General features: G+C 43.0%; 1 protein-coding gene across 1 annotated transcript; it reads right to left on the bottom strand.

Moving 5' to 3' along the window:
- Nucleotides 1-8,970: 8,970 nt before the first annotated feature.
- Nucleotides 8,971-11,342, bottom strand: LOC106592398 (SPRY domain-containing SOCS box protein 2). The gene is made up of 2 exons (XM_014183735.1): nucleotides 10,520-11,342; nucleotides 8,971-10,267 (listed from the first exon to the last, which is right to left on the bottom strand). Exons 1-2 carry the CDS (start codon nucleotides 11,223-11,225, stop codon nucleotides 10,137-10,139), a joined length of 837 nt encoding a protein of 278 aa, XP_014039210.1. The 5' UTR covers nucleotides 11,226-11,342; the 3' UTR covers nucleotides 8,971-10,136.
- Between the last annotated feature and the right edge of the window lie 424 nt (nucleotides 11,343-11,766).

The raw sequence follows: 11,766 nt of genomic DNA, 5'->3' as shown, positions 1-11,766 counted from the left end.
AATTCATCCCCACGTGCGCTGGCGTGGCAGTGCAGAATTAAAGCCAAAGAAGATAGATAAATGAAGACGTCCACTCGTTTACCAGCTAGTTAAGCCCCCAGTCTTTTCTTTATTTTGTTAAGTATATTTTTCTCTGTATTTTGAATTGTATTTTTAAGTAATCACCGTATGTCTAATAAATCAATGTGTGTGTTTATTTCATGGAAATAATGTCATTATATGTTTAATCATTTATTTCCCTGAGACTCCTTTTGCCATTGAAATGCTCAGTCTGGTCTTGTTGGCCCCTGTTGATATACATGTAAATATATTTACATACACAGCCCTGATTGGCAGATAGGATATTACAGCACATCTACCCTTACCCCTTCAAAGTAGTAGGATATATACGCATCAGAATAATCAGATCAGATTGTGATGTTGTGATCTGGGACATAAACATCATCCCACTTGAAAATGCTGACACAAAAATGACATTATCATAATGTTATTTCGACCTCATAGTGTAAATTACATTTTTGACTGCACTGCCCCTTTACGGGGTGGTTCTCCCATATACACCAATGCCTAGCAGCTGGGTTTGGTCTACTTATATAGTTCATTGACAGTATAACAACCAGAAAACATTTGCAAGTGGCAGTGGTGTAGTGAAGGGCACACACAGGTATACTCTGTATACTGACTTAGTTTTCAGTGGGCATTGCATATACTCACTTCTTAATCCCCACTGATACCTATCAAAGCAGTGTAGTGGAGGTATCCACCTTATCAATTAATAGGGCTGATGGAACAGATTGGACTGTTTAGCTTAAAATGTTGATAAAATATTATTTCTTCACATTTTAGGCGCAACAATGTACACATGACTGTGTGAATATTACAAAATGCAATTTGGGGAAAACACCTTTCTAAAATGTGCACCGCACATGTGAGCTGTTTCATGGACAGAGATGGGAATATCTGTTAGAAAGTGGTGGGATTTAAAGATGCAATAACTGTCATGGGTTGCTAATATGATTAGGATAATTCCTTTGGCTGCTAGACAATGAAAGTAAGTTGAAAGAAAACCAATAGAACATGAGAACGCATGCCTACCTGTCAGAATGATATCATGATTATTTGCATCAATCCAGTGGCCATTTATTTTGCAAACTCCATCTCATATGCTACAGAAACACTGCTAACCAAACAACACTGATAGGTGCCTGCACAGTTGAATTAAAGGGTAACTACACTCAAATAAAAATGTATTTGATTTTTCCCAGACCTCAAAAGTGGTCTCCAGATGTGGTTTATTAAGCATTGTTATGAACTTAGAACATACGTTTTTATGTTTAAAAAAAGGTGACTTAGAACGAAAGCCTGAAAGAATTGAGGAAAATCTGAAACCTGTGAATTTATGATTCAGTTGATCTGTTTCAATAATAGGTACTACTATTAGCCTACTGCACAGTACAGCTTGGGTTGGCCTGACAGTGAAATAATATGTGATTGATCATTTTAGGTCATTCAGAGTTTATGTCACTGTTTCTCCTAGTATTTTTCACACAGGGCATCTTTCCTTCACTGGGCGGGCCATTTGAAACATTTTTGGCAAAATTATAGTATTCCCACTTCTCCATGCAACACTTCATCACTGGGGAGTGGAATGTCTCGCTTCCTATTCCATCTCTGCTAAAGCATGGGTTCAGAACTGAATGAAAGCTGTGAGTGTACATGTGTGATGACAACCGTCCTGTGTGTGTGTGTGTGTGTGTGTGTGTGTGTGTGTGTGTGTGTGTGTGTGTGTGTGTGTGTGTGTGTGTGTGTGTGTGTGTGTGTGTGTGTGCGCGCGAGAACATGTAGTAGAGAAGACTTTAACAATAACAATGAGCCCCAGGACACGAGTTATAGCAGCATGTAATATCAGATATTTAATTTAAAAAATTGCATTTTAAAACAAACAGCAATAGATTTAACATACATTTTAAAAAAAAATCAATTGCTAACATTCATTGGTCAAAACTGAAGTCACATTGTCAAAAGTCTTCACACAGTCAGCAAAACAGAAGTGTATGTAGACCAAATTGTGAATCATTTTTCATCGCTTTCACACAAAATGCATTCAATGACCACATTATCTGAAATCCATGAACTCTTTTCTCATTCATACTCCACCATCTGCAAAACTATAGTGGCAAGAAAAAGTATGTGAACCCTTTGGAATTACCTGGATTTCTGCATAAATTGGTCATCAAATTTGATCTGATCTTCATTGAAGTCACAACAATAAGCAAACATAGTGTGCTTAAACTGATAACATACAAATTATTGTATTTTTCTTGTCTATATTGAATACATCATTTAAACATTCACAGTGTAGGTTGGAAAAAGTATGTGAACCCCTAGGCTAATGAGTTTGCTATTCACAAGAAGCATTGCCTGATGTGAACCATGCCTCGAACAAAAGAGATCTCAGAAGACCTAAGATTAAGAATTGTTGACTTGCATAAAGCTGGAAATGGTTACAAAAGAATCTCTAAAAGCCTTGATGTTCATCAGTCCACAGTAAGACAAACTGTCTATAAATGGAGAAAGTTCAGCACTGTTGCTACTCTCCCTAGGAGTGGCCGTCCTGCAAAGATAACTGCAAGAGCACAGCGCAGAATGCTTAATGAGGTTAAGAAGAACCCTAGAATGTCAGCTAAAGACATACAGAAATCTCTGGAACATGCTAACATCTCTGTTGATGAGTCTCCGATAAGTAAAACACTAAACAAGAATGGTGTTCATGGGAGGACACCACTGCTGTCCAAAAAAACAATTTCTGCATGTCTGAAGTTTGCAAACTGGATGTTACACAGCGCTACTGGCAAAATATTCTGTGGACAGATGAAACTACAGTTGAGTTGTTTGGAAGGAACACACAACACTATATGTGGAGAAAAAAAGGCACAGCACACCAACATCAAAACCTCAACTGTAAAGTATTGTGGAGGGAGCATCATGGTTTGGGGTTGCTTTGCTGCCTCAGGTACTGGACGGTTTGCTATTATCAACAGAAAAATGAATTCTCAAGTTTATCATGACATTTTGCAGGAGAATGTTAGGCTATCTGTCCACCAATTGAAGATCAACAGAAGTTGAGTGATGCAACAGGACAACGACCCAAAACACAGAAGTAAATCAACAACAGAAAATACGCCTTCTGGAGTGGCCCAGTCAGAGTCCTGAACTTTTTATTATGGAATGGTCTACCGTATCAAAGGCTTTTGCCAAGTCAATAAAAATAGCAGCACAATATTGCTTAGAATCAAGGGCAATGGTGACATCATTGAGGATGTTTAAGGTTGCAGTGACACATCCATAACCTTTTTTTTCACCTTTATTTAACCAGGTAGGCCAGTTGAGAACAAGTTCTCATTTACAACTGCGACCTGGCCAAGATAAAGCAAAGCAGTGCGACACAAACAACAACACAGAGTTACACATAGAATTAACAAACGTACAGTCAATAAGACAATAGAAAAAATCTATATACAGTGTGTGCAAATGAGGTAAGATTATGGAGGTAAGGCAATAAATAGGCCGTAGTGGCGAAGTAATTGAAGAGGGAATGGTTACAAAATTGATTGGACACACCCAGTAAACAATACTATACATATTAAAAAGTGAAATACTGTAGCTATGTTATAAAAAAAATACAACTCCAAGCTAGAAGTATCAGAACACTTAGATATGACTGGGAGAAGTGTCAAGAATAAGAAAGCAATATATTCCATAGTACACTAGAACACAGCAAACATGAACAACAACAGTCTAAACATAGCTGAGGGCAATTGAGCAAAATGTCCACTAGATGAGAGCAAATGGACCATTCACAAACCTGGATTTCTCACCCTTCCTGTAGGTTCATGATAGGTCCATTTGCTGTCATCTAGTGGACATTTTGCTCAATTGCCCTCAGCTATGTTTAGACTGTTGTTGTTTATGTTTGCTGTGTTATAGTGTTCTCCCTCTTCATATTAGGGATAATTGGAAAAGCTGTTCAATAGAGGACATTGTATTATTTCTTTGTACTTTTGTATTTTAATTCATTATATGAAGAGTGCCTTGGTCCTCCTTTCTTTTTGATGACCAATTCCCCCCTTTTACCAAAGAGCACCTTCTGTCTACCAAAATGTACTATTGTGTATCTTAGTAGCGCTTCCCTTCCTCCTCTTTCTACTCTACTCAGCAAATTGGATGCAGTCTATCACAGTGCCATCTGTTTTGTCACCAAAGCCCCATATACTACCCACCACTGCGACCTGTATGCTCTCGTTGGCTGGCCCTCGCTTCATATTCGTCGCCAAACCCACTGGCTCCAGGTCATCTATAAGTCTTTGCTAGGTAAAGCACCGCCTTATCTCAGCTCACTGGTCACCATAGCAGCACCCACCCGTAGCACGCGCTCTAGCAGGTTTATCTTTCTTTTTGCTGAGTAGAGTGTTGGAGGCTATTTCGCAAATGACATTGCCGAAGTCAAGGATCGGTAGGATAGTCAGTTTTACAAGGGTATGTTTGGCAGCATGAGTGAAGGACACTTTGTTGCGAAATAGGAAGCCAATTCTAGATTTAATTTTTGATTGGAGATGCTTATTGTGAGTCTGGAAGGAGAGTTTACAGTCTAACCAGACACCTAGGTATTTGTAGTTGTCCACATATTCTAAGTCAGAACCGTCCAGAGTAGTGATGCTGGACGGACGGGCAGGTGCGGGCAGGTGCGGGCAGCAATCGGTTGAAAAGCATGCATTTAGTTTTACTTCCATTTAAGAGCAGTTGGAGGCCATGGAAGGAGAGTTGTATGGCATTGAAGCTCGTCTGGAGGTTAGTTAACACAGTGTCCAAAGAAGGGCCAGAAGTATACAGAATGGTGTCGTCTGCGTAGAGGTGGATCAGAGAATCACCAGCAGCAAGAGCGACATCATTGATGTATACAGAGAAAAGAGTCGGCCCGAGAATTGAACCCTGTGGCACCCCCATAGAGACTGCCAGAGGTCCGGACAACATGCCCTCCGATTTGACCCACTGAACTCTGTCTGAGAAATAGTTTGTGAACCAGGCGAGGCAGTCATTTGAGAAACTAAGGCTGTTGAGTCTGCCGATAAGAATGTGGTGATTGACAGAATCGAAAGCCTTGGCCAGGTCGATGAATATGGCTGCACAGCATTGTCTTTTATCGATGGCGGTTATGATATCGTTTAGGACCTTGAACGTGGCTGAGGTACACCCATGACCAGCTCGGAAACTAGATTGCATAGCAGAGAAGGTACGGTGGGATTCAAAATGGTCGGTGATCTGTTTGTTAAGTTGGCTTTCGAAGAACTTAGAAAAGCAGGGTAGGATAGATATAGGTCTGTAACAGTTTGGGTCTAGAGTGTCTCCCCCTTTGAAGAGGGGGATGACCGCGGCAGATTTCCAATCTTTGGGGATCTCAGACGATACGAAAGAGAGGTTGAACAGGCTAGTAATAGGGGTTGCAACAATTGCGGCGGATAATTTTAGAAAGCGAGGGTCCAGATTGTCTAGCCCAACTGATTTGTAGGGGTCCAGATTTTGCAACTCTTTCAGAACATCAGCTATCTGGATTTGGGTGAAGGAGAAATGGGGGAGGCTTGGGCAAGTTGCTGTGGGGGGTGCAGGGCTATTGACCGGGGTAGGGTTGGCCAGGTAGAAAGCATGGCCAGCTGTAGAAAAATGGTTATTGAAATTGTCAATTATTGTGGATTTATTGGTGGTGACAGTGTTTCCTAGTCTCAGTGCAGTGGGCAGCTGGGAGGAGGTGCTCTTATTCTCCATGGACTTTACAGTGTCCCAGAACTTTTGGGAGTTTGTGCTACAGGATGCAAATTTCTGTTTGAAAAATATATTTTGCTTTCCTAACTGCCTGTGTATATTGGTTCCTAACTTCCCTGAAAAGTTGCATATCGCAGGGGTTATTCGATGCTAATACAGTACGCCACAGGATGTTTTTGTGCTGGTCAAGGGCAGACAGGTCTGGAGTGAACCAAGGACCATATCTGTTCCTGGTTATACATTTTTTGAATGGGGCATGCTTATTTAAAATGGTGAGGAAAGCACTTTTAAAGAATAACCAGGCATCCTCTACTGACGGAATGAGGTCAATATCCTTCCAGGATACCTGGGCCAGGTCGATTAGAAAGGCCTGCTCGCTAAAGTGTTTTAGGGAGCGTTTGACAGTGATGAGGGGTGGTTGTTTGACTGCAGACCCATTAAGGACGCAGGCAATGAGGCAGTGATTGCTGAGATCCTGGTTGAAGACAGCAGAGGTGTATTTAGAGGGCAGGTTGGTCAGGATGATATCTATGAGGGTGCCCGTGTTTACGGATTTGGGGTTGTACCTGGTAGGTTCATTGATAATTTGTGTGAGATTGAGGGCATCTAGCTTAGATTGTAGGACGGCCGGGGTGTTAAGCATGTCCCAGTTTAGGTCACCTAACATTGTGAGCTCTGAAGATAGATGGGGGGCAATCAATTCACATATGGTGTCCAGGGAACAGCTGGGGGCTGAAGCGGCAACGGTGAGAGACTTGTTTCTGGAAAGGTGGATTTTTAGAAGTAGAAGCTCGAATTGTTTGGGCACAGACCTGGATAGTATAACAGAACTCTGCAGGCTATCTCTGCAGTAGATTGCAACTCTGCCCCCTTTGGCAGTTCTATTTTGTCGGACAATTTTATAGTTAGGGATGGAAATTTCTGGATTTTTGGTTGCCTTCCTAAGCCAGGATAAAGACACCGCTAGCACATCCGGGTTGGCAGAGTGTGCTAAAGCAGTGAATAAATCAAATTTAGGGAGGAGGCTTCTAATGTTAACATGCATGAAACCAAGGCTTTTACGGTTACAGAAGTCAAGAAATAAGAGCGCCTGGGGAATGGGAGTCGAGCTAGGCACTGCAGGGCCTGGATTAACCTCTACATCACCAGAGGAACAGAGGAGGAGTAGGATAAGTGTACAGCTAAAGGCTATAAGAACTGGTTGTCTAATGCGTTCGGAACAGAGAGTTAAAGGAGCAGGTTTCTGGGCGCGGAAGAATAGATTCAAGGCATAATGTACAGACAAGGATGTGGAAGAATGTGAATACAGTGGAGGTAAACCTAGGCATTGACTGACGATGAGAGAGGTTTGTTCTCTAGAGACACCATTTAAACCAGGTGAGGTCACCGCATGTGTGGGAGATGGAACAAAAGGGCTAGCTAAGGCATATTGAGCAGGGCTGGAGGCTCTACAGTGACATAAGACAATAATCACTAACCAAAACAACAATGGACAAGGCATATTGACATTAGGGAGAGGCATGCGTAGCCAAGTGATCATAGGGACCAGTGAGTAGCTAGGCGAGCTGGAGACACGGCGATTCAGACAGCTAGCGGGCCGGGGCTAGCAGGCTAGCAAAAGGGCCTTAGGGGGACATTGCGACGGAAGAGTCTGTTGTAGCCCCCTCGGACGGTTACGTCGGCAGACCAGTCGTGATGGATCGGCAGGGCTCCGTGTTGGAAGTAAAAGGGTCCAGGCCAATTGGCAAAATAGGTATTGTAGCCCAAGAAATTGGCTGATGGACCTCTTCAGCTAACAGTCTGATATGCTCTAGACAGCTAGCGGGCCGCGGCTAGCAGATGGGCCTTCAGGGGACGTTGCGACGAAGGAGCCTGTTGAAACCCCCTCGGGCGGATTACGTCAGTAGACCAGTCGTGATGGATCGGCGGGGCTCTGTGTCGGCAGTAAAAGGGGTCCAGGTCAATTGGCAAAATAGGCATTGTAGCCCAAGGAGTGGCTGGTTCTACATTTTTTGAATGGGTCATGCTTATTTAAGATGGTGAGGAAAGCACTTTTAAATAATAACCAGGCATCCTCTACTGAGGTCCCGTGTGGCTCAGTTGGTAGAGCATGGTGTTTGCAACGCCAGGATTGTGGGTTTGATTCCCATGGGGGACCAGTATGAAAAAAAGAAATATGTATGAAAATGTATGAAATATATGCCTTCACTACTGTAAGTTTCTCTGGATAAGAGTGTCTGCTAAATGACAAAAAATGTAAATGATGGATCTCTTCAGCTAGCTGGGAGATGGGCATAGCATGAAGCTAGTTCCAGGCTAACTGGTGCCTGCTTTGGGACAGAGATGTTAGCCAGGAGTAGCCACTTAGATAGCAGCTAACTAGCTGCAATGATCCAGGTGAAAATGTTCAGAGCTTACAGTAGGAATCTGGAGATGTGGAGAAAAAGCAGTCTGGTATGCTCTGGGTTGAATCGCACTATGCAGACTGGCAGGAGTTGACTGGGCTAAGGTTAGCTGATGACTGCTAGCAGTGGCTAACTGACTACTAGCTAGTAGCTAGCATCTGTTGGGGGGTTCTGGTTCTAAAGTATAGAAAATAGCAGATCCAGGTGAGGTGCAGGAGAGTATGTTGAAATTGAGGTTAAAAATATATACAAAATATATACAAAGGGAAAAAAAAGATATATACATGGGACAAGACAAAGATGTCTGAACTGCTACGCCATCTTGGATATGATTGAGATGCTGTGGCATGACCTCAAGAGAGCAGTTTACACCAGACATCCTAAGAATATTGCTGAACTGAAACAGTTTTGTAAAGAGGAATGCTCCAAAATTCCTCCTGACTGTTGTTAAATCGAAGGGTTCACATACTTTTCCCACCCTATACTGTGAATGTTTACATGGTGTGTTCAATAAATACATGAAAACATATAATTGTTTGTGTGTTATTAGTTTAAGCAGACTGTGTTTGTCTATTGTTGTGACCTAGATGAAGATCAGATCAAATTTTATGACCAATTTATGCAGAAATCCAGGTATTTCCAAACGGTTCACATACTTTTTCTTCCCACTAACACACTGTTTCCAAAACTGTTAAAAACACATTCATAACAGAATGTTGGCAAATGTTGTGCATTTCTGCAGTAACTAGATAGAAACATAGAAAATCTCAGCAGAATATGTAATCATTCCAAACACAGCTGATTGCAATTTCAGCTGAAAGCCTACCCAAGTGTCCTGTTTTTAGTCTCGTTACCAAACAGACAAAAGAGGACGGCTTCGGAATGATTTAGCTTGGAAACATGGATCAAGGAAGACAGGTTGGTAGGGAAAGAAGAGTGGCAGGGAAAGGGAGAATGCGTGGAGGATGAGATAAGGGCGGCTTGGGTGGTCTCTCTTTGAGAGAGGCCGGTTTAAGGGTGCAACCAAATCTGCAGCGTTCAACAGTTGCATCAATAGTACGAATTTTCAGGCAAAACAACAGGTGAGATGTGCATCCTTCAATGATAATTTAACTACATATTACAGTACAATACAGTATGTTCACATTTTTACATTTTGAAATATATTGATTGTTTTGTGTTTTTCAGTAGGATCCAAAGGTTGCCTCCCACAGGAGGGAGAGGTAGAATATTATCAGATGCGCAGGAAATTGCCATGATAATTGGCAACAATGCAATAAAACTGCAGGAAATTCGGGACAGAGTGCTGGCAGACAATATCACTTTTGGGAATGTGAATACAGTCAGCACAACGACAATTGCCAGAGTCCTAGAGAAACATAAAATAAGGATGAAGCAGTTGTACACTGTACCCTTTGAGAGAAACGGTGAATGTGTGAAAGAACTCTGGTATCAATATGTACAGGTAAGATGTCTGTTCAATAACTAAACAGGGTACATACACAGCTATGCATAATGTAAAGTACTGTAAAACTGTGGATTTACTGTATTTTAGAGAGTAATGGAGATGGAAGCCAGGCAAACTGCACATACATTCATCTTTGTGGATGAAGCTGGATTCAACCTGGCAAAAACATGCCACAGGGGAAGAAATGTGATTGGACAGAGAGCAACCGTGGATGTCCCAGGCCAGAGATGAGCTAACATCACAGTGTGTGCAGCACTGTCCAATGATGGTTTGCTGTTACATAAACCACTCATTGGCCCCTACAATACAGCGAGGCTCATTTCTTTTCTGGATGACCTGCATAATTCAATTAAAAACTGTTCTTTAATTTAGCAGTATATGGACATTGGGTCAGTGAGAACTTTCCTATTTACTCTATAGTTTGTGTGGGTGTGTGCGTGTGTGTGTCACATGCTGGGCAGGATGTAGCGTTGAAGAGGAGGAGGCAGAGGAAGTCTGTCTGTCTGAGTCTCTCTCTCTTTCCCCATGGACACATGGATGGACAGACCACAGAGAGCCATCAGTGCAGGAGGCTCACCTGAGAGAAATAAAGGGAAGGAAAGAGAGAGAGAAATTTAATAAACATACATGCAAACATAAGTACTTGGTGTGGGCACGTTTGGGTTTAAGGGCATCATGAATAGTTCTGAACTGTTTTAGTTGTGTTATTTGCACTGTCACTGTAATACTGTGCTAAATGTTGCCTGTCTGTGTTGATGCTATAAAAGCCAAGCAACATGCCAAGGGACAATAAAGTTCAATTGTATTATAATAATGAAGTTATACTCACGGGTAGCTCCGTTGAGGTAGCATAGTCGTATGAAGGCTCCACCCCTTACGCTGCTGATGGCCGGGAAAAGCTCCACCCCTTGGGGGAGGTCCTTAAAGGCCATGCCCAGGAAGCAGTCATCTACTACATATCCCAGAGCTCCTGTGTCCGCGTCCAGAACCAGCAGCACGCGCTCCGGGACAGGGTGAGGGGGGGACACAGATTGCTCTTCCGCCTGCACCCCTCTCTCCCCAGTGTATCTCCCCAGGGCTTGCCCTGCATGCCACAGCTGATTGTTTGTGAGTTCCCATCCCCAGGACTGTGAGTCTCCGCCCATCAGTGCAGTGTAACCAGAGGTTTGTAGTGGGCAGTGCTCCGTGGATACACCAATCACAGCATGACTTCCTCTGTGGGTGGGGCACCAGAGCACCTCCCAGACGTGCATTCCTCCCCTTTCCCCCTTCTCCCCCCGAGCCCCATCGCTGATCTGCTGGGTGGGTGCGCGTGTCACTTCCTCCCCGCACTGGGACAGCAGGAAGTGAGGTGAACAGTGTGTGGGGCTCCAGCGGCACCGGGGGTCTCCAGGGTCAACGGGAGAGGAATTTAGGAGGAGTGAAAGGCGGGAGGAGGTAGGGATGGACAGCGGGAGGAAGGAGGAAGAGGAGGGAGCATCCTTCTTCATCTTGGCTGGGATGCCACCCAGCCAGCCAGACAGTGACAGACCCATTATAGCCTACACACACACACACACACACAATATTCACTACTCAGACACTGGCTGAGCTAGGGTTTTTCAAGGCTGTGGAGAAAACAGAAATCATGTTAGTCTGAGTTATTCTCAATCTGCTTGGCAGGGTCGTGTTTCGGAGGACGCATGGCTCTCGCCTTCGCCTCTCCTGAGTCCGTACGGGAGTTGCAGCGATGGGACAAGACTGTAACTACCAATTGGATATCACAAAATTGGGGAGAAAAGGGAGTAAAAAATGATATAATAAAACTTTATTTTATCCTTACACACAGTATCATGGCGTTCCTATGATAAGAACATAAAGGACTAATTTATAACCTGAACTAGTACTGAGGTAGCCTATAAATAAATACTTTTCTGTCTTGACATGAGTCATGACAGCAAGATTTTGAATCAAGACTGGCCAAAGTCCTAAAATATTATTCATACAATTTAAAGGTACTAGACTACATGTAACAATTCAACAATGAACCATCTCTTTTTGTCAAATTTACTGGGGCCAGCAAATCTCTTGTTAAAT

This window comes from Salmo salar, chromosome ssa05 (assembly GCF_905237065.1).
Source record: "Salmo salar chromosome ssa05, Ssal_v3.1, whole genome shotgun sequence".
Lineage (NCBI taxonomy): Eukaryota > Metazoa > Chordata > Actinopteri > Salmoniformes > Salmonidae > Salmo > Salmo salar.
The sequence above is the reverse complement of the archived record's forward strand: the minus strand, read 5'-3'. Positions and strand labels throughout refer to the sequence as shown.

What these genes read in the sequence shown, in the direction of transcription:
- LOC106592398 (XM_014183735.1), bottom strand. Translation starts at nt 11,225, where the DNA reads ATGGGTCTGTCACTGTCTGGCTGGCTGGGTGGCATCCCAGCCAAGATG. An exon ending in CTACCTCAACGGAGCTACCC is followed by an intron (nt 10,268 to 10,519) that starts GTGAGTATAACT and finishes TATTTCTCTCAG; the next exon opens with GTGAGCCTCCTGCACTGATG.